Raw genomic sequence first — 20,936 nt, 5'->3', positions numbered from 1 at the left:
TGTGGATGAGGCGGTACACTTCCAGACCCTTGGTACTGGAAGTGAGATTTGGCTAATCCAATTCTGTCCCATCTAAAAAGGGAGACGCTCCTGGAAGCCTATTTATAGGTCTTGGCTACCTGTGTGTGTCACCTTATCCTCTTCGAGGCATCAGAGGGCTTCAGGTTTCCCTGACTTTTAAGTGGATTATGTAGCGGTAATGCTTAAATGACTAACAGTGATAAAAAAACAAATTTGTTTCTTGCTCGTTTTCCAGGGAGCTCAGAAACATTTGTAAGTGTGATCTCTCTGTGCTCTGCCCCACTAGTCAGTTGCTAGGGCCCTTGCTCTTGGGGTCATCTCTGGCCAGAGACCTATTGACCTATTTGTGGTTTCACTTCCTCTTTAAGCCAGGTCTGGGAAGGTTTTGTTTTGGGTGGAGGTTTTGTTTTTCCTTCTTTACATAAACTCTTACCTTGGTTTTCCCCACCCCCACACTGACATCAGGGACTGAAGACAGGCCCTTCTGTGGCCAGCACCTGCCCCTGGGGAGGCTGGACCTGGCTTTCCTGCAGGTGTGTGGGAAGTGCACCCTCCTGCTGGCACAGCCTCTTGCCCAGGGCAGGGCGGCAGTTGCCTTATCAGCGGGCGGGGTGCTGGCCATAAAATGTGCTCTGAACCCAGTACAGCAACTGCAGTTTGGTTTGTTTTCAGCTGCATTTTCAACTTCTGTCATTACTGGCAAACTGCTCTGAGTGTTATGATCAGAAATGGGAAGGGTACATGTGAAGAATATTATAGAAAACCAAGCAGCTTTAGATTTCTCACTAAGTGTCTTAAATTACTCCAGTCAATAGAGAAATGGGTCCCTACCTGGGCCCAATTAGATATGGTCAGTGCCACCCACACTAAATCCAACGCCGATCAGAACACTAGAAGAGTTTTCCTCCTTTTCTTTGCTAGGAAACAGGGTCTCACTGTGCTGCTTGGGATGAGTTCAAGGGATCCTCCTCCCTCAGCCTCCTCATAGCTGGGGTAAGTGTGCGTGGCTGTGCCCAGTGCTCCTGAGGCTGGCCTGTTGAGATTGGGCAGCGTGACTGTAAAGGTTAAATGTAAGAATAGCCAGACGTGGTGGCACATGTCTATAATCCCAGCACTCAGGAGGCTGAGGCAGAAGGATCATCTTGAGTTTGAGCCAAGAATGGGCTACATAGTGCATTCAAGACCAGCCTGACCTATATAGTAAAACTCCGTGTCAAAAAACAAAAACAAACAAACAAAAAAACTGGAACAAAAATAAATGGAAGAATAGAGAAGTGAGAATTCTAAAATATGCATTTAAAAAATGATGGTACTGCCAGGTATGGTGGTGCATGCCTTTAATCCCAGCACTCAGGAGGCTGAGGCAGGAGGAGCATTGCAAGTTCAAGACCTGCATGAGCTCAAGGCCAGCTGGAACTGCATAGATAGACCCTGTCTCAAAGAGACCAAAAAAAAAAAAAAAAAAAAAAAAATGCTGCTGACCTTGCCTAGATAGTAAAGCATGCCGGGAAATTCTAATTCTCAGCACTGGATTGGTCTTGGGCCTGCGACTGAGGCAGCAGAGTGGGTGCCAGCACAGGGCATGATTTCAGGTGTGTTCCTGCCCGTGTAGTCGGTGAGGAAGCTGAGCCTGTCGGGTGGCCATCATTTAGAGGCCTAGCTGGACTCCCAGTGAATCAGATTTAGATGTAAAAGTGAAACCATTACAAGCGGGAGTGCTCGGGAACATGGGTGTGTTTAGGGGTCTGCCTGTACCCACTTCCCCAGCACAAATTCCAGACGGGACAGAGCTGGGCACAGCTGTGAGAGTCAGAGGAGTAGGCAGGGGACAGCATCACAATTCACACAGCTTGGGCACAGAGAGACTTTTTAGCTGTGGCACAAAAGCCAGACACAAAAGCAAGCACTTCTGAGTTTTGATCACATTAATGAAAAATTTCTACTAAAAATAACAGTAATAACCCAGTGTACATTAAAACGCACAATAGCACAAAACAAAACCAAGTACACCATAAATCTTCAAAACTAAACGCAGACCCAGGGTGAGCACCAGCACTGCAGGCATCTCCACCAAAGTAGGAGCTGGAAACCAGCAGGGGAGGAAGCAGAAGACCGTGAGGGCTGTGCATCGTTCAGCGGGGACAGCGCGGACAGCCCGGCAGCTGGGGCCTGGGAGGCCCTGCCACACAGGGCTCCAGGCCTGGAGCTGAGTGGTGAGGGTAATGTGAGGAGAGGGCAGGGGGAGAGCCAGTGTCACCGCTCTGGGGACGCTCACTGATGCACAGTGTGGAGGACTTTTGTGTATCAGGGAATCATAGCCGTACACCTACCTCATGACTCAGCTTTCCCATCTCTAGGCGTGCTTCTTACTGGAACAGCATGCAGGTGCACGAAGCTGTGAATAGCAGAGCTTTCACCAGAGCATTATTTATCACAGCGAAGCATCAGGGCCGGGGGTTAGCTCAGCGGCACAAGAGCCAGCCTGGCAGGCATGAGGCCAGGAGTTCAGGCCCTGGTACCAAAAAATAATACTACTAATAATAGTGAAGCATCGAAACAGCAGTTAATAAGCATATCTGTCTATGGGAAAATGGTTAAATATATTAAGTAGGTACATAGAACATTCCATAGCCAATTAAAACAATGTGCCACACAACTGTTGGCGTAAGATGCCTGACTGCAAGTGAGAAAATAGGTCGTAAAACAAGAACATCAGCCGAGTGTGGTGCACACACACCTGTGATCCCAACACTCAGGAGGCTGAGGCAGGAGGATTGCCATGCTACAAAGTGACTTCAGGACCTGAGCCACACAGCAAGACCCTGCCTCAAACAACAAAAACATACAGCCACCCTCAAAATAAACAGCAGCATGACCTTATATACTTAGATACTATGCATATATATATTTATATGTCTTTATCTAAACATGAGAGTCCACTAAAAAATATTTACACACTTCTGCATTTTGCCATCCTAATAAATGTCTGCAAGTCACAGCCCCCACTGTGAGCACCTCCTGTCATTGTGGACACCAAAGGTCACTTGGGTTAATCTCATGATGTTTCAGTAAATTCAGCATTGAAACATTTATGTGAGTCTTTCTTTCCCTAATATATACATTTTTGGCTGAATTTTGGGTGTAATCTGATAAATATGGTCCAACTACAGTCCATAAAGCTACCTTTAGTAGAACATAAATATGCATCCAGGGCTCTCAGAACCACCCCAAGTGTAACGATTTGCTGGAGATCCTAGGACTCCCTGGGAAGCCTTACGTCCGCTGTGATGCCCACTGTGACGGTTAGTTGCAGGGTGGGCTCCGACCTGCTCACCTGGGAGCAGTTCCTCAGGCGGACTGCAGGCCCCACCCCCTCGCCCTCCAGCGACAGAGGTGTACCCTGCTTCAGGCGCCTGGGACATCACGCTGGCAGCTGCCCCTGGGCAGGTCTCCCATGCAAACAGAACACTCCTGTTGGGCAGCATGTTGCGGAGGCCAAGAATTCACGGCCGAGGTGCTCAGGGTAAAAGTCTGGTCTGTGTCTAAGGTTACTTCCCGAGTGCGTAACACTCTCACGGGGCCTAACAGCAGTTCCGCCTAGCTGGTGGGATTGTGTGTGGCTTTACTTTTGTTTTTTTGCACTGCTCAATATTACTTGATTTTTTTTTTAATGTAGGTATATAATTTAAAAAAAAAACAGTAAAACTGAGCAGGGTATAGTGGAATCTCAGCACTTGGGACAGGAACACAGCAAGTTCGAGGACAGTCTGGTTACACAATGAGACTGTCGCAATCCTGACCCCCCCAAATTGTAAGACTAAACTCAAAAAGAGATTAAAGTGGGAAGGGAGGGAAGCAGTCAGGAAATTATCAGGAAAGGCTGCATGAGCACATAGCCCACTGATTCGAACGATGCTGCAAAGTAAAGGGCAGACCGAGCTCAGCAGTGGAACGCTGGCTCTGGGTCGGATCTCCAGCGCTGGGGAGAAACCCACAAAAATCTAAGGGAAACACTTGTAGAAACATCACTAATACAGTATCACAGACAAAATAGCAAGAAAACTGACCAATCTTGTAGTGGAACGTGGGTAACTGAGTGTAGTAGTTCTAATGTACATGCCGGTATGGTGGCACATGCCTATAATCCCAACACTGGCAAGGCTGAGGCAGGAAGATTGCTGGGAGTTAAAGGCCAGCCTAAGCTAGACAGTAGGACCCTGTCTCAAAAACAAAAACAAAAACAACAAACCCCTCCAGTGTAAAAAAGCCATTTTCTTGGCTTTGCTATTCTGCTGCTGCTATTTAAGACACTCCTTTAGGAGATAGAAGGACGCATGCAACTCTGATCCATCTGTGTGACTTTCTGTAAGTCTAATAATTATTTCAAAATAAAAATTAAAAAAAAAGGCAGAGGTCATGGACAGCTCAGAAAAGAGATGCAGCTGAGGGACAGAGTTTTTATTTTGTATTTTTAAAAATTTTGGGGGTACTGGTGTTTGAACTCACAGCCTCATGCTTGCCAGGCTGGTGCTGTGCCCCTGAGCTAAATCCCCAGCCCCAAGTTTTAAATTATTAAATTTCATTAACAAATGATGCATATTGAAGTGAAATACCACCTTTTCTCTGTTGCAAATTTGATTCTTCCCATCCCCAATCCAGAGAAGCCTGGGCGTTTATTCTCCTGCAAATGAACTCTGTGTGTGCACCCACCATGGGATTAAAGCCTGGGCCTGGTGCTGGCTAAGCACCACTCTGCTGCTGAGCTGCACCCCTACTGCTGACGAGGCTTTAGTACCTCTGAGCCGTGTCCACCCTTGTGTCCAGCTCTGGCTGGAGTGCAATACCTGGAGACTTAGGCCCAGGCCCATGGTGAGCGGTGCTTGCTGTGTGCCAGGCAGGCACGGGCAGCTTTTATGACTTAACCAGAAGTGGAACACTCTGCTTTCTTCACATGCTATGGCTGGTGTGAGCCTGGCAGTGTCTGCCCACAGGTCACTGCAGGTCGCAGGCAGGGTGAAGGAGAGGTCACCATTACAGCCAGGCAGGCTTCTTGTCTGCTTTCTACTCCTACAGGTTCCTCCCGCCCTCCGTGTTGTGTGTGTCATGGAACTGATTATGCCCTGCTGCCGCCGCCGCCGCTGCTTTTTTTTCGCCCAGCATCTCCCTATGGAGTCCAGGCTGGCCTCAAACTCATTGTGATTCTCCTGCCTTAGCCTCTGGTGTGCTGGGGTTACAGGCGTGCGCCACCACAGCTGGCCACCTGCTTTTTAGGTAACACAAGGCACAAACACAAGTCCTGGAGAATCTATGCACATGGGCACATCTGTCCCACTGCACCAGCACCCCATACGGTGACTCCTGCTCCCCTTCACAAGGTAGGACAGGCCTAGAACAAGGAACATGGAGCCCATGCCTCTTCACAGGCCTCTGGGTATAAAGGAAACGGATGCCTGCAGCCTGCAGGGAGGTGGATGTCAGGCGTGGGCCTCCCGGGGCCCTCTGTGGGGGATGCTGCTCTCCCAGTGGCCAGGGCACCAGGCCGGTTCCTGCACACACCTCATCCTCCTGGCCTGTTGCTCCCTGGGGCTGCTCCCCACGCCCCGGTGCCTCAATGAGCCTTTGTCCCGCTGCAGCCTGTTAGTTTTGGCTCTGGAAGTTTGTGGGACCAGGCCCAAGTCCCAGGACAAGCCCACAGAGGCCAAGCGTTTGAAGAAAAAGGCCAGTTCTGGAGGAGATGAGGGCACACAGGCCTCACTCCCTCGGTCCAGACGGCTGTAATAACCATTATCCCCATCCCGCTGCCGCCGCCGGATGACTCATTCACAAGTTTGTATCTGCTTCTTCGCTTAATTGCCTTCCCCAATTACCTTCCCCAATTAACTAGAAGCTGTAGGAGACCTTGGACTGTGTCTGGTTTTTTATCCCTGTTTATTTTAGGGGAGGGGGGGATACATTCCTGTGTTGTAGTTAAACAGTAAGCAGTGAAAACTCCTTCCCACCAGACTCTTGAATTCTTTCATTTTTGTTTTTTGAGAAAGTCTTGCTGTGTAGCTCAGGCTGGTGTTGAACTTGCACTGATCCTCCTGCCACAGCCTCCTGAGTGCTGGGGTTACAGGTGTGCGCCACCACAGCCGGCTCAGACTGTCCAGTCCTCTTCTCTGGAGGGAATCACCGTGTCCTGTTCTTGCGTATCATTCCTGATTCTGACTGGGCGTCTCTCCTGCTAGGCTCCTGGGGCCGGAGCGTGGTGCAGTGGTAGGCCGTGTGCTTAGCCTGTGGAGGCCCTGGGTCCACGGGCAGCGTTACCAGTGGAGGCCGTGCTGGGTGTTTCATGCTTTACTGTTTTACTTTTTGTAGGACAGTGCCCCATACAGATCTTGCCATGTGTCAGCACATACAAGTACAGGTTTTAGTTTCCCCATCGTGTTAGTTCCCCTCTGGATGTACCACGGTGCTCTAACTGGTCCCCCCATGATGGCTGGCCTGTCCCTAGCCTTCTGCTGCCACAGTGCTGTGTGTGTTCAGCGTCTGTGCCCGTGTGCAGTGGAGGTGGAAGCCCTTCTGACACGCAGCCCACAGGTGCTAGACAGCCTTGCCCTCCGACAAGGCTCTGATTTTGCCCATCTCTGTGTCCCCAGTGTCAGCTCAGTGATGAGAACCTCTGTCCCCTGCCAATTCTGAAATGGTTGGGAAATAAAAGAGTCTGCTGGTGGCAGCATGCTTCCTAGTAGCCTGGAGGTGGAAACAGCCAACACAGCCTCTTCGGGTGCAGTGCGGTCTGTCCATGGAGTGGAAAGCAGACTGAAGACCTGTCACCCCTCCACTCCTCCAGAGGGCACCACCACATCGGTTACCGCTTCCTGTTCCTGTCCTTGGACCAGTGTGGGGAAACCTTGAAAATGTGCTCCAAAGCCAGACCCAGAGGGCCATCCTGTGTGACCCAGCCATGCGGTGGAGACCCAAGCAGGGGCTGGGGAGAGGAGGCGATGGGCAGGCAGCATCAGGGGGATGGAGAAATGTCGGGTGACACACGTGGTTGGTTGAACAAACAAAAGGACCCTGAGGCCCATGACAGGAACCATCCTCCTGTCTGCTTCTTTTGGAAGAGAATCTCAATGAGGAGCCCCGCCCTCCCCTGCACTTCACTAGCCGCCCGTTCCCTCGCCCTCTCCATCCATCCTCAGAAGGCTTCCAGTTTAATCTTCTTCTATTCCCAGGCAGTCTCTTGCCAGACCTTGGAAAATTTCATGGTTTGCTAGCTCCATCCAGCAGTTCTGAGGGACCTTCATCCCCTCTAGGAGGGGTGGCCATCGACAGGATGCTGGGCAGACTTCAGGGGGCACCTGGACTTCAGGCACTGCCCCTGGGCTGGCCTGTGCTGCAGGCACGGCACAGGCACAGGTAGGGCAAAGGCTGGAGTAGGACCTCTCTAGGCACAGAGGGACGACTGCCACAACAGTTCCGTGATATGCAGTATCACACCTGGGGGTGGCCCTGGTGCACTGTGAAGGGAGCACTGGGATGAGGAGAATCCAGGGGTCTCCCCAAAACCTCCATCAGTGTTTCTGGTTATACTTTGAAGAAGGAATCATTTGGACCAGAAAGCATCCCGGTCAGCATTATGTGGAAGTGGAGCCTGCTGGGACGGGGCAGGAGCAGGTGTCCAGCCAGAGCCCTTGACAGCTCTGCTCCTTCCTGTGGAGCCTGAGTGTAGCACCTCTGTTACAGCTTTTGTCGAGAGGTCCCCAGAGCCTCATGTGCTCACAGAATTCAGAGCTGGGGATGTGCGAATGTGGATTAAGGCTGTGTGATAACTGAGCCTACCCATGGGCTTAGCGTAGTCCTGGGTGTGGGCCCTGGAAGGCCCACCCGACTTGGGTGGCACCACCCAGCGGGCTGTGGCCTGGGTGGGACCAAAGGGACGGGAAGGCTCCATGCTGCTGCCGCTTCCTGCCCACCCTGCCCCTGCCTGGAGCCGGCCAACTGCGGCCTGAAGCTGTGAGCCAAATGGACCTAACTCGTGGGTGTCGGGTGTTCTGTCCCAGCAGTGAGAGAGTAACAGAGTCAGCCTCAGAGTGTGTTTAGTGGGCAAGGAGACCTGGGCAGCTCTGAAAGGCCTCCTGGTGTCTACACAGAAATGGCTCCTCCTCCTCCCTCCAGATGGGGCCTGGGTGGTGGGACTTGCAGGCCCGGGGGAGAGACAAGACTCTGTCCCATGCTCCCTTCTCAGTGCCTGGGGCTGTCCCCATGTGAGGCTGCGTATCACAGAACCGCTGTGGCAGTGGCCTGCTCTGCCCTCGGTGGCTTTGCTTGAGGGCTTTTGTTTCGCGCTGGGTCCTGCTTGTGTGTCTGTAGGGTGCCACCTGCTGGCCATGGGTAGGACAGAAACCGGGGTGTTTCCGGGTCCAGGACCCCTGAGTAAGTTCCTGCCAGAGTTTGACTGAATGTGACAGAAACACGGGCGAGAGGGAAATGATGCCACGCGGGAGAGGCAGCACGGAGCCCTAGACTGAGGTCCCCCAGCTGGGGTCTCTGGTCCTCCTCCGCCTGGTGAGGCAGACTGGGGCGCGGCTCCGACTGTGTGTGCAGCCCTGCCGCTAGCTCTACACGGACCGTGTCACCCCAGCAAGCCAGTCCCTCACAGCCCTGCCCCGAGTGGGCCTCCACAGCCACAGCAGGGGCCAAGGCCTGGTCGCTGGGGTGCTAAGAATCCTGGCTGCAGTGCAAGGCAGGAAACGGTTCCGATTGGGGTTCTGGTTTCCCCTGAAGGAAATGAAAGGACCAGACCCGGCTGGTTTTCATTCCTTTTCCTTTCGTTGCCTTTCCTCCCCTCCCTTCCCTCCTCTACTTCCTTCCTCTCCCCTCTTTTTGTACTGAGGATTGAACTCAGGCCTTCTCACTAAACCATATTGTTAGCCCTTTTTATTTTTTATTTTTGAGACAGCTGCCTAGGCTGGACTCTGATTTGTAATCTTCCTGCCTCAGCCTCCCATAGTGCTGAGATTACAGATGGAGGCCACCATGCCTGGCTCCGGTTTTGTTTTCTTTTTTGCTTCCGAGAATCACCTGCCTCACCAGGCATCGGCTGCTGGCAAACCCTGCACAGGCAAGGAAGAGACCTAGCTTTGTCCATGGTGGGAGCAATGGCCAGTGGTGCCCTCTGTCCGGTTACTTGGGGTTTCCCTCCCCTGACCAGGTCCCTCTCGAGCCTGCTCAGCACCGTCACCGGCCAAGAGAAGGAGAAGCATGGGCCTCCCTGCCCCGGCCGCAGCTTAAACGTCACTTGGTACAGAAGCCTCTGTGGCTGCTCTGGAGGAGGGCACGAGGTGTGTGCAGCAGAGCCCGCTGCATGGCAGTGTGGCGAGCATGAGGACTTCTCCAGTCAGGAGGATTTGTCTGAAAGCACAGTTCCAGGAGCTAAGGGTTTAGCTCACTGGCACAGCACCTGCCTGGCAAGCGAGAAGTCTTGAGTGTGATTTCCAGAAAAAAAAAAAAAAACAAAAAAAGAAAAGAGAAGGCACACTTTCAGCAATAACTTAGGTCTGAGCAGTGAAACGGTTATTGATGTCTTCTTATCTTTGCCTTAGGTTTGCCAGGCTCTGAATTTTTATGCACTGCATACACACTCTCATTTGGTCCTTACACAGCAACATTGTGACTTTAAGCAGGCAGAGGCAGGGCCTTGCAGAGGTGCCCTGAGGGGTGCCACAAGCAGGGGGCTCTGACCTCAGCTGTCCTGGGAGCAGAGGTGGGGGCTGGCCTGTGAAGTGGAGGTGGCCGGATTCACCTTGGGAGAGCCGCTGTGGAGGCAAGCAGGAGTGTGAGTCCCGAAGCTTCCGACCCACCTTGCATCCCCCCACAGAGCTGCCTTGTGACCTCTCATGGTGGTGATGGTAGAGCCCCAGCTGTGCGGATGATGTAAGCTGAAGTTGGGGCTCTTTGCTGGCTTGGATCAGGAGAGCAGGTTTGGTTCACCAGGTGCTTTCTAGCCAAGCTGTAGATCTTCTCGATGTTTACTTGAAGACTCCAGCAGCTTGGCTGTGGCACGTCTGTGCCTGCCATGTGGCCTCCCTAGTAGATCTGAAGAAAATCAGGGCTGTGGCCTGCCAAGAGGTGACACTTCTAACTTCTCTTTGATATGGACTAAAGATAATGCTGTGGCTGAACATGGTGGGGCATACCTCTGATACCAGCATTCTGGGAGGCTGAGGCAAGAGGATTGTGTTCACTCTAGCCAGGGCAACTAAGCAAGACACTGTCTCAAAAAATTCAAAAGGGCTAGTATATAGCTCAGTGCAAAGGTCTTCAGTTCAATTTCTGGTAGTGCAAAAATAAAACAACAAACAAAAAACCCAGTGGCTTGTTCATCTCAAATGACTGAAATAAAGGGCCCCTTCAGGGGTGGCTCTGGCACAGCACCTGGAAAGTAGAACCTTCCAAGAAGGCTGTGCCACCAGGGAGCTCCCCTTCCTGCTGTCATCCAGCCTGCCAGAGCTCAGGAGAATTAGCGAGCGAGGCCCCAAATCCTCCCTGTGCTGCAGCACATGGGTCGCCGTGCATAGTGTCAGAGAGCACTGTCCTAGGGGAGAGGAGGCAGGACACATCTTGGGCAGTGACAGGAGAGGCCGCCAGGGCTACTGCTCCAGCCCCGCCTGCAGGGCTGGGGATCCAGCCAAGGCAAGCTACCTGAGCTACACCCTTGGCCCTTTCTAGTTTTTGAGACTGGGTCACACTGACCGGCCAGGTATGCTTGGAGCCCCTCTGATAGCCGGGAGGCCGTGGGTGCCTTGTAACCCTCCGAGTGAGTTAGAAGCACTTGCGGTCCAGGCTCCCTGGGCCCTGAGCAACAGCAGGGCATCTCCTTCCTGCACAGCTTGAAATAGCAGCCTCCTCATCTAGTGGACAGCAGCTTTTCTTTCTTTTTTTTTTTTTTTTTCATTTTTATTGGTACCAGGGATTGAACTCACGACCGCCTGCTTTTAAGGCAGGTGCTTATGCTGCTGAGATAAATCCCCAGCCCCCAGCACCTTTCTTTTCAATGTTTAATTATGGAAACTGTAAAAGCTTGTGGAGAGTAGCCAGGAGGCGAGGCCTTGCCGCGGGGTGCCATCCCCGTGCCTGGGGAAGCCCGAGTGCCGGGGAGGCGGCACCTGGCCTGTGGCTGCTGAGGGGTCGGGCAAGAGCTCTGCTGCCACTTCGTTTTCCAGGGAAGCCGACTCTCACCCCAGTCTTGCCTTCCAGTGGGAAGCTGGTGTCGCCGAAGTGGAAGAACTTCAAGGGCCTGAAGCTGCAGTGGAGGGACAAGATCCGGCTCAACAACGCCATCTGGCGGGCGTGGTACATGCAGTGTAAGCGCGTGGCTCTGTCCGGCCCCTGAGCACACACAGGAGCGCTCAGTAATTCGGGCTGCCCCAACTGAGGAGGAGTGAGGCAGGGCCGGTCCTTCAGGGCTGTGAAGAGTGGGGAGGGGCTCCCATGGCAGCGCTCCAGTGTCCTGTCCCCTGCTGTGCACCTGGTGTCTCTGCCCCCCTGAGCCCTCTGGTGTGCGGGACAGGCTCTCGGAGCAGTGATGCCATCTCCCCTGTCTCTGCCCAGATTTGGAGAAGCGCAAGAACCCTGTGTGCCACTTTGTCACCCCGCTGGACGGCTCTGTGGAAGTCGATGAGCACCGCCGGCCAGAGGTACTTGTGGGGTCACAGGTGGCTGTAGTGGGAGATGCCGAGCTGTGCAACCTGGATTGACTCCCTGGCCCCTCTGCTCCCCCTTGACATTGGTCTGCCTTCTGGAGCCCTCTGGGGGGAGTCTGGCTGCTTGTAAGGCAGATGAACTGAGCAGTGTCTTTCTCCTGTTCTTTTCTTCCTTTCTTTTTTGGGCAGCATTCACTATGTAGTATAGGTTGGCTTAGAATTTGCATCTGTCCTGCTTCAGCCTCCTGAGTACTGGGATTATAGGTGTGCACAACCACACTTTGCTTGAAGACTTATTTGACAATTAAAGAGACCGGGATACCTTTAGATACTGACATGAAAAAAGGTTGAAGAGTAAATATTTTTAAAGCCAGTTGCTAGCCGGGTACGGTGTTGCACACCTGTACTCCTGGCTCTCTGGGAGGCTGAGGCAAGAGGGTCACAAGTTCAAACCCAGCCTGGTCAACTTAGAACCTATCTCAAAATAAAAGTTTAAAAGAGAGAGAGAGAGACAAAGAGAGAGAGAAACGTCTGGGGGGGGGTGTAGTTCAGTGTAAGGGCCCTGGGTTTAGTCTCTAGTACCATTAAATCAAAACCAGTTGTATAGCACTACTTTTAGTACATTTATATTCTTGTTAGAAACGTGTTCCTCGGGGGCTGGGGGTTTAGCTCAGCGGCATAAGCGCCTGCCTTGCAAGCAGGCAGTCATGAGTTCGATCCCCGGTACCGATAAAAAGAAAAAAAGACCAAAAACAAAACAAAACAAAAAAAAAGAAATGTGTTCCTCAATCTTACATGCAAAGGAAATGCCTCAGCAGATAAAAAGAAATTTTCCCAGGTTCTTCTTGTAGAATACAAGATTCAGGAGGGTGCAGGTCTCAAAGGAGGAGGGGAGACCTCCATTTACACTTGTCTGTGTGTCTGTGTGTGTCTAATCATGTCTCACTGTTACAGTAAAAAGGGAAGCTTTAAAAGTGACCAGTAAAACAGTTCTTCCCTCTTGAGTAGAAGCTGGCATTTGATGGTATCAAGGAATATATTCCCGCTAGGTGTGGTAGGAATACTGTAATCCTATTTTTGCTGTTTGAGCTACATCCCAGTTCAGATAAATACTGCTTTTTCTTCTTTTTTTGGGTGGTGCCGGGGGAGCCTGGTTTTACAATCTGATCCTTCACTGTTTCAGACACACAGTGAAGTGTGTGGCCTAAGAGGTCAGGTCTGCAGGCGAGACACGTGCCAGGCGGGTGGGCTGCGCTTGATCAAGGCTCTTGGGGTGTACGCTATGCTCACCCTCAGATGCAGGGCAGAGGCTGCTGTAACGTGTGTGGGCTGCCATCGGTGTCAGTAATATTCCTCACCTCAGGACCTCCCCAGGATGAGTACCCTGCATTGACCGTGGACCCCAGGGCACAGCCTCAGGACCCAGACACACACATACACGTGTCAGCGCACACACGCATGCACACATGTACACCGCCCTGGACATCTCACGTCTTGAAATGATGCATTTTGAGACCGAAAGCCAGCTGTAGCACAGAGGCCATAGGACAGGCTTTGAGAACGAGGGTGTAGCTGTGTGCAGGGCATCTCCTGATGCCCCTCTGAGTGTCCACTGCTGCTTCTGTGTTCCCGGGCTGTGTCTGCTGGTCACTCAGGTCACTTCCCTCCAGTGTGGTCTCTCTGTCGCAGGCCATCACCACTGAGGGGAAGTACTGGAAGAGCCGCATTGAGATCGTGATCCGGGAGTACCACAAGTGGAGGACCTACTTCAAGAAAAGGGTATCTGCTGCCTGGGGCTCCCAAAAGTATGAGCTTGGGAAGCCCTGGGAGGGGCGGGGTGGGGCAGGGCGGGGCGTGTGGTGCTCGGGTTCACAGCACTGTCCCTGGAGCCATGGCTCAGTTTCCCTACTGCAGACTGACCCGTGTCCTCCCCAGACCTCTCCTCTGTTCAGCTTGTGGAGGGCAGGAAGTAAGCTCCCTCTCCTGGCTGCCCCCAGAATGATGAGGCTGGCTTGCGGGGGCCCAGGGGGACCTCACAGCTCCCTGGCACTCAGTGCAACCTCACCCCGCCCTTTGTCCCCAGCTGCAGCAGCACAAAGATGAGGACCTTTCCAGTCTGGCCCAGGTGCGTGCCCCTGGGGTCCTGCCTGGCTTGGGTAGTGGGACAGGGATGGGACATTGCCCTCTCCCAGGAAGTCCTCATCCTCTGCAGAGTGGCATTCTCTGCAGGTGACCTGGAGGGGGCACTGAGTATCTCCACGCACTGGCCTCGGTATCACCGAGCAGCCCTGTAACCTTCCAGGTTCCACTGAGCCCTCTGATGCTGTCTCTTTGGTGGCAGGACGATGACATGCCTTACTGGCACAAACATGGGGATGGCTGGAAGACCCCAGTGCCCATGGAGGAGGACCCGCTGCTGGACACAGACATGCTTATGTCGGAGTTTAGCGACACCCTCTTTTCTACCCTTTCCTCACACCAACCGGTGGCCTGGCCCAACCCTCGGGAAATAGGTAACCTCCTCTGCCTGGGCATTGAGGCCGGGCTTCCCTTCGGAGCTGCAGCCTGTCACTTGTCTAGGCCAGGGAGACAGGAGCCAGGTCGGCCAACCTCTGAGGGCCGCCTGCATTGAGTGGCTGGATACTCCAGATCCTACAACTCGCTGGGTGTCACTGAGGAACCCCCAGGAGGCGGGCCAGACCAGGTTCAGCTTCAAGTGCTGTAGCCTCAGGGCCTGGGCCTAGGCAGCAGGGCCACATGGAAGCCCCTGTGGGCACAACCACCTCCGGTGACTCTCAGGCTTCAGTCAGCCCCCAGGGAGGAGCCCCCGGGGTACAGTGAGAGCAGGAGGGGAAGCCGAGGGCTGGGTCTCAGGGGCACTCCTCCTGGCCTCCACGCTGGCCCTTTCCTCGCCTTCAGCTGGGTGCACAGTTGCAGTCCCAGCCACTCGGATGCGAGGCGGGAGGGTTGCTTGAGCCCTGGAGTTGTGGGCCAGCCTGGGCAACAAAGCCAGACCCTCCCTCCCAAGCCAGCAAGCAAACAGCAGAGCCACAGGCTCCTCGCTGCCCTCAGGCTGTGCCGCATAGTGCGGGCTCTCTCTCCCTCTCCCTGCAGCTCATCTGGGGAACGCAGACATGATCCAGCCGGGGCTGATCCCCTTGCAGCCCAACCTGGACTTCATGGACACCTTCGAGCCTTTCCAGGGTGAGGACCCGGGAGAGGCCTGGATGGCAGGGAGGACTCAGAGTTTTCCACAGCTACAGTCTTGTAGTGACTTGCAGACCTGGGAACTGCCTGGGACAGTACCCTCTCTGACTGTGCTGGGAGCTGTTTTCCCTCTCAGCAGCAGGGGGCGCTGCAGTCTCCTGCAGTCGCTTAGGGTCCCGGAGTGTGTTACAGGCACACATGTGGCTCCCGCCTGACACCTCCCTCTCCAGAAAACGTTATTTAGGGGGATGCCCTGTGCCCAGGGCATCCCTCAGGTAAGACAGGGTTCAGGCTGCCATTTGTCTGCACCTTAATTCCAGGAAGTGGAGCACAGTTATGCTCAGAAGCCCCTGCGTTCTTTTTCAGACCTCTTCTCTGCCAGCCGTGCCATCTTCGGTTCCGTGCCGCCTGTGCCCGCCTCAGCGCCTGTGCCAGATGCCAGCAGCTCACCTGCCGAGGTAGGGGAGGGCATGGGCACAGCTGCCACATGCTTAACAGCAGGGCCAGGCTGGTGCACAGCCATAGAGTTCCTAACAGTGTGTGGGCACTGCTACACCTGGCACTGAGCACAGGCACAGTGTGAAAAGCAAGAGCATGTTCTTCCGAGCACCCCAAACCCTGGGCTCCTGCCCAAGGCTGTGTCTACCCAGGCAGTGTCAGCCAGGCAGAGGCGACAGCCGGGCCTCTAATGAAAACAAGTTCTGCGTCTTTCACTTGTCACTTAGCCTACAGAAGCTGGCACATGTGCTGGGCCCCTGGCTAGGGCCATGCCTGCTCAACCCTGTATCCCAGCCCCACACCCACACAACCGGGGACTCCGGCTCTGGTTTGGGAGCTTGGGCTCCGCACTCGAGCTCATAGTGCTTCCTGCTTTTCGAGAAGCCGATACCCGACACTACCCTGGGGGGGCCCTGAGCAGCTGGGCCCGGCCACCTCTTGGTATAATAGAACCCTGGAAGCCAGGGAGCCCCTAGGGACTAGAAACCGGACTCCCTGGGCAGCCAGGGCCATTTCGGGGCTGTGCGAGTACACATCTGTGTGGTTTTGTTTTTTTTGTCTCTTTCCTTTTTATCGGTACCGGGGATCGAACTCACGACTGCCTGCTTGCAAAGCAGGCGCTTGTGCCGCTGAGCTAAGTCCCCAGCCCAGGGACTGCGCTGTGGTCCCAGGTGCCCCCTCCCTGGACCTCGTAGCCTGTGACCTCGAGCAGTCTGCACTGGCCTCAGTTCTCTCTCCTCCCACAGGACAGCATCCTGCCGGCCACTGCGCTGCCTACCGTGAGCCTCCCCGACAGTCTCATCGCGCCCTCCGTGGGGCCCCCCCTCCAGCCTTCGGCCAGTCAGGGCTGTGACCGTGCCTCACAGCCTGGGGACCCCTTCCTGCAGTCCCCGGACTTCACTCCCTCAGAATCGCCGCTGGGCGTTGCACAGCCCTTCCTCCCCGTCTTCCCCATGCCCTTGCTCTCCCCCGGCCCCACCCAGACGCCCAGTCCACCTGGGATTCCCTCAGTGCCCCCTCCTGGTCCAGCCCTAACGCCCCCTGCACCTCCTGCCTTCCAGCAGCTGCCGAGGTTTTCAGGGCTCAGCAAGCCTCCCCCCGTCATCACCCACACAGCCTCTACCACCCTCACCCACGCAGCTGCCACCACCACCTTCAGCCAGAGCCAGGGCCTTGTGATCGCAGCCCCCCATCCGCCACCTTCGCCATCCCCCTGCCCCCTCACCCTGTCACCGGTCCCCCAGCCACCGGCCATCGGGTCTTCCCAGACTCGTTTAACTTTTGTACACCCCAAACCTGTGTCCTTGACTGGAGGGAGGCCTAAGCAGCCCCTCAAAATAGTGCCTGCCCCAAAACCCGAGTCCATGTCCTTGGTGTTGAAGAGCACGCACCTGACCCCAGGTGAGTCCAGGGGGCACCCCAGCCAGTCTGAGGTTCCAGGAGGGCTGTGTCCCTGTCAGGGCTGTCAGATACATGAGGTCCCCCCCCCCATTTAAATGAAGCAGAATGTCATGGGTAACCTGTGTATGTGATCTGCTCCATGTTCTGCTTTGTATCTTTTAAAAGTCACATCCCAGAGTCGGAAAACATGGTCCTGATTACTCTCTCTGGAGTCTGGAATGAGTCACCACCAAGAAGTCACAAAGCAGAGTTCCCTGGCCTGGTGGCACTTTTGCCCTGCCCGCCATGGGATGGAGCAGGATGCCCACTGACCACCCCGTTTACCGCCAGGCCGCTGAGCCAGGAGCTGCCCGGGCCCTGCCAGCTCAGGCCTGACTTCCTCTTCCTCCCCAGCAGCTGCCTTCCCAGGCCACCCACAAGCAGTGATCATGACGTCCGGCCCTCTCAAGAGAGAAGGGATGCTGGCGTCCACAGTATCCCAGCCCGGCGTGGTCATCACACCTGCTTCCATCCCCAGGGTGAGGGGGCCCAGTGCACCTGTGCTGCCCCTCGGACCCCAGGTCGGCCTGCAGTTGGGTAGCCCTCACCAGTGTGACCGCCCTGATCTGCTATGCATCAGCAGTTGGATAACCTCTTTGCCATGTTACCTCAGGCTCCTGGAGTCACCGAATTCCACAGTGGCATCCTGGTGACAGACCTCGGCCACAGCTCAAGCAGCCAGCCGGCCCCCGTCTCCCGGCTCTTCTCCCCAGGCATCGTGCAGGACTCGCTGGTGAAGGTGGAGCAGGCCCCACTTCGAGGGGGCAGCCCCCAGGTCCCTGCCACAGGGCCCGGTGAGTGTCCCTGCAGTGGCATGGCCTGGGGATGTGCTTAGCGTAAATGTCACAGTTACAGACCTGGTACTTGTATTTATTTACTTACGCGTTTTGGCTTTTGGAGAGAGGGTCTGGCTGTGTAGTCCAGGCCTGCCTCAAATTCATGGTAGTCTTCTGCTTCAGCCTCCCAACTGCTAAGCATACAGGCATGTGTCACCACGCCAGGCTCTCGGGGAGCCATTCTTAACTGGTTACTCAGAGAGGCCCACCCTGGAGCCCCTGATCTCATGCAGTAAGGGACTGACGAGTTTTGTGGGCAGTTTCCAGAAAACACTGACCTAGGGTCATTGTTGCTGTGGGGCTGTAAAGCCTCATCTGAGTGGTCCCCAGCACGTGGCGTACCATGGCCCCTGGCTGCAGAGACAGGCTGGCCCGCCCACAGCCAAACGTGGGCCTCAGCTGTGCCGTGAGGGCTGCCAGGGTTAGGGAGAGTCCCGTGGTGTGGGTGAACCTGGGAGATTGCTACAGGAAAGCGGGTCTCTCGACACATGGGTGACTGCAGCAGGCCCTGAGGAGGTCTCGGGTCTGCCACGTCCTGCCTTCGTGGTTAGAGAGCAGTGGCAGGGGACGGCTAGGAACAGTTTAGGAAAGTGAGCATGTGTGTGGAACCCAAAGAGCGGTGGCAGACACTAGTGTGTCCAGCACCAGGCTGGGAACCAGTGGCTCCAGGCCACTCTGGAGGCCCTGGCTGCCCCTCTGACCTGGATGGCAGAGCCCAGCTGCCACCACCACCACACATCTAATTGCATGTCATGTGTGCCACATCCTTTTGGGATGTGGGCGTGGCTTTCTCAGTTTGGCCCTGGGTGGGATCAGAGGTTAAAAACAGGCTTCCGAATCCCACCCCTGCGGGGTTGCCCCTCTGCAAGGGCCCCTGACCTGTGCAGCTCACTTCTTGCCTGTGACGGCCCCCTCTTCTTAGGTCGTGATGGCCTGAACTCAGGCCAGGCCTCTCCATGTGCATCGGAGCAAAGCCCCAGTCCTCAGTCTCCCCAGAACAACTGCTCAGGGAAATCTGCAAACCCCAAAAACATGTCTGTATTAAAGGTATGCCAGGTCTCTGGGGAGGGCGGGGAGAAGAAATCAAAGAACCTCTGGGAACGCTGTGTTACCTGGAAGGGAGGGCAGAGCTGGCCAGTACTGCCCAGCCTGGGGCAGGAGAGCAGCTCGGCCCCTGCTTGCCTTCTCCCTAGGCTGAACATGGTGACGGGGTCTGCTCTCTGCTCCTTCCTGCCACAGGGAGGAGGAGGCTGGGGAGGTGTGTCGGGGGCCGCCCTCCCCAGCCTGTCCTCCCACCCCACCCCTGCTCACTGGAGCCGTCTAGCTTTTTATTTTTATTTTGTGGTGCAGGGCTTTGCACCTGCCTGGGCCTGGGGTCCAGGGCTTTGCACCTGCCAGGCAGCCATGCTACCGCCGAGCTGCATGCCCGCCCTTCCATTTTTCAAGACAAGGTCTCTGAGGTGTTCAGGCTTCTCTCAAACTGGAATCCTCGTGCCACCGCACCTGGCTGCCTTTGAGCCCTTTGTGGTGTGCTATCCCTCCCTGGCTCTCCAGCCCACCTGCCCCACAGGCCAGGGCCATCTGCCTGCGGCCACCTGGCATCAAGCCAGGTGTCGAGGAGGGAGGGGCTCGGAGCCAGGTCTTGGCCTTCCTCTCAGTGACCGGTCAGTTCCCCGACAGAACCAGCAGCTGAAGCACATCTCAGCCGAACAGAAGCGACGCTTCAACATCAAGATGGGCTTCAACACCCTCAACAGCTTGATCTCCAACAACTCCAAGCCGGTGAGTCGCCCAAGCACGGCAGAGCAGGGTACAGGACGCGCTGCCCAGGTCGCCACTGAGCTGCCTGTCCCTGCAGAGCAGCCACGCCATCACACTGCAGAAGACCGTGGAGTACATCACCAAGCTGCAGCAGGAGCGCAGCCAGATGCAGGAGGAGGCACGGCGGCTGCGGGAGGAGATCGAGGAGCTCAACGCTACCATCATGTGAGGCCTGGCTTGGTCCCCTCCCTCCCCACAGCTCCTCTGCCCTCTGGTGCCCCAGCTCCTGCTCTGCCCTCGTCCTGCCCCTGACTCCTCCCGTTGTTTCAGTTCCTGCCAGCAGCTGCTTCCCGCCTCAGGGGTCTCGGTCACCCCGCGCCAGGTCGACCACATGACAGACATGTTTGACGAATATGTGAAGAGCCGGACGCTGCAGAATTGGAAGTTCTGGATTGTATCTTTGCAGTGTCCTCACCCGTCCGTCCCCTCAGAGGCTGTGCACACAGCGTCTGCAGAGAGACGCTCTTCCTGAGGTCGTCCCGGCCCATTGGGACAGACAGGGCCAGCCTCTGTCTCAGAGTGGGCCTGGCCGGGCTCTGCGGGGTGGGGCTGCGGTCGGCAGTGGTGTCCACAGGGGCTTCCAGGGCGCTTTGCAGGAGGGGCCACAGCAGAGCAGCAGGGTGGCAGGAAAGGGTCTGACAGCCATCCCCACTGCTGTGGAAGGCAGAAAGCAAGGTGCACAGAACCGCAGGCGCCATGTGCCACCTGGCCTGTGGTGTCGTGAGAGCACATGCAGCTGGGTACTAGGCCGACCCCTGCCCTGGGGTGCCTACTCAGCCTCCACTCCGAATGGTGCACACTTACGCCAGCTTGGCCGCAGCAGGCAGGTATGCCCAGGTCCTGTGAGGTGACCAAGTGCTGCCCAAACCAGCTGCTGTAATGGGAAAGACAAGCACCACCTCTAGACGGCGTCTCCTTCAGACCTGCGCATGCCCTGGCATCACATGGAACTGTGTGTACATGCCTTTGTAGTCACCTTCCAGACCAAAGACCCAGGTCCTGGCTCCTGGCTGCTGAGTGGCCTGTCATAGTTGGAACACAGCATCTGGTCACACAAAGGACTTGACCAGCCCAGGGGAGGGAGGACCCTACCCCACCCCATAGCTCAGGCCCTGCTCCCCCCCTTCCTTAACCGAGACCCGCAGTTCAGCATCATCATCAAGCCGCTGTTTGAGTCCTTCAAGGGTGTGGTGTCCACCAGCAGCCTGGAGGAGCTGCACCGCACGGCACTGTCCTGGCTGGACCAGCACTGCTCTCTGCCTGTCCTCAGGCCAAGTGAGTTGGGTGCTGGGCCTGAGGCGGGGAGGCCCCTTGGTGAGGGGCGTTTGGGGGATTCTGATAGGCTGTGTGGGTGGCCCCGGGCTGGAGTGCCATGGTGGAGGCAGCCACAGGGCTCAAGGGCGCAGCCATGGTGCCCCCCATTTGA

At 55.5% G+C, this 20,936-nt stretch overlaps 1 protein-coding gene across 7 annotated transcripts in view; it reads left to right on the top strand.

Annotated features, from left to right (window-relative positions):
• The window catches only part of Mlxip (MLX interacting protein), a 44,280-nt gene that overhangs the window by 19,634 nt on the left and 3,710 nt on the right, over positions 1-20,936 (top strand). For 2 of the 7 annotated variants that reach the window (XM_013144795.3, XM_005000464.4), the window contains exons 2-16: positions 11,263-11,369; positions 11,617-11,702; positions 13,398-13,487; positions 13,792-13,833; positions 14,050-14,221; positions 14,823-14,912; positions 15,282-15,373; positions 16,160-16,814; positions 17,208-17,374; positions 17,467-17,647; positions 18,612-18,736; positions 19,370-19,471; positions 19,548-19,675; positions 19,781-19,904; positions 20,656-20,785. In XM_013144795.3, coding sequence (XP_013000249.1) covers positions 11,263-11,369; positions 11,617-11,702; positions 13,398-13,487; positions 13,792-13,833; positions 14,050-14,221; positions 14,823-14,912; positions 15,282-15,373; positions 16,160-16,814; positions 17,208-17,374; positions 17,467-17,647; positions 18,612-18,736; positions 19,370-19,471; positions 19,548-19,675; positions 19,781-19,904; positions 20,656-20,785 — 2,291 coding nt within the window. Of the gene's footprint in view, positions 1-11,262; positions 11,370-11,616; positions 11,703-13,397; positions 13,488-13,791; positions 13,834-14,049; positions 14,222-14,822; positions 14,913-15,281; positions 15,374-16,159; positions 16,815-16,979; positions 17,375-17,466; positions 17,648-18,611; positions 18,737-19,369; positions 19,472-19,547; positions 19,676-19,780; positions 19,905-20,655; positions 20,786-20,936 lie in introns of those variants that run through there. The other 5 variants (XR_010039610.1, XM_003462921.5, XM_013144796.3 and 2 more) reach the window with 5 other exon arrangements.

This window comes from Cavia porcellus, unplaced genomic scaffold (assembly GCF_034190915.1).
Source record: "Cavia porcellus strain 051 isolate PalLab524CR breed Dunkin Hartley unplaced genomic scaffold, mCavPor4.1 scaffold_16, whole genome shotgun sequence".
NCBI classification, from domain to species: domain Eukaryota; kingdom Metazoa; phylum Chordata; class Mammalia; order Rodentia; family Caviidae; genus Cavia; species Cavia porcellus.
This window is presented reverse-complemented; position numbering and strand designations above follow the sequence as displayed.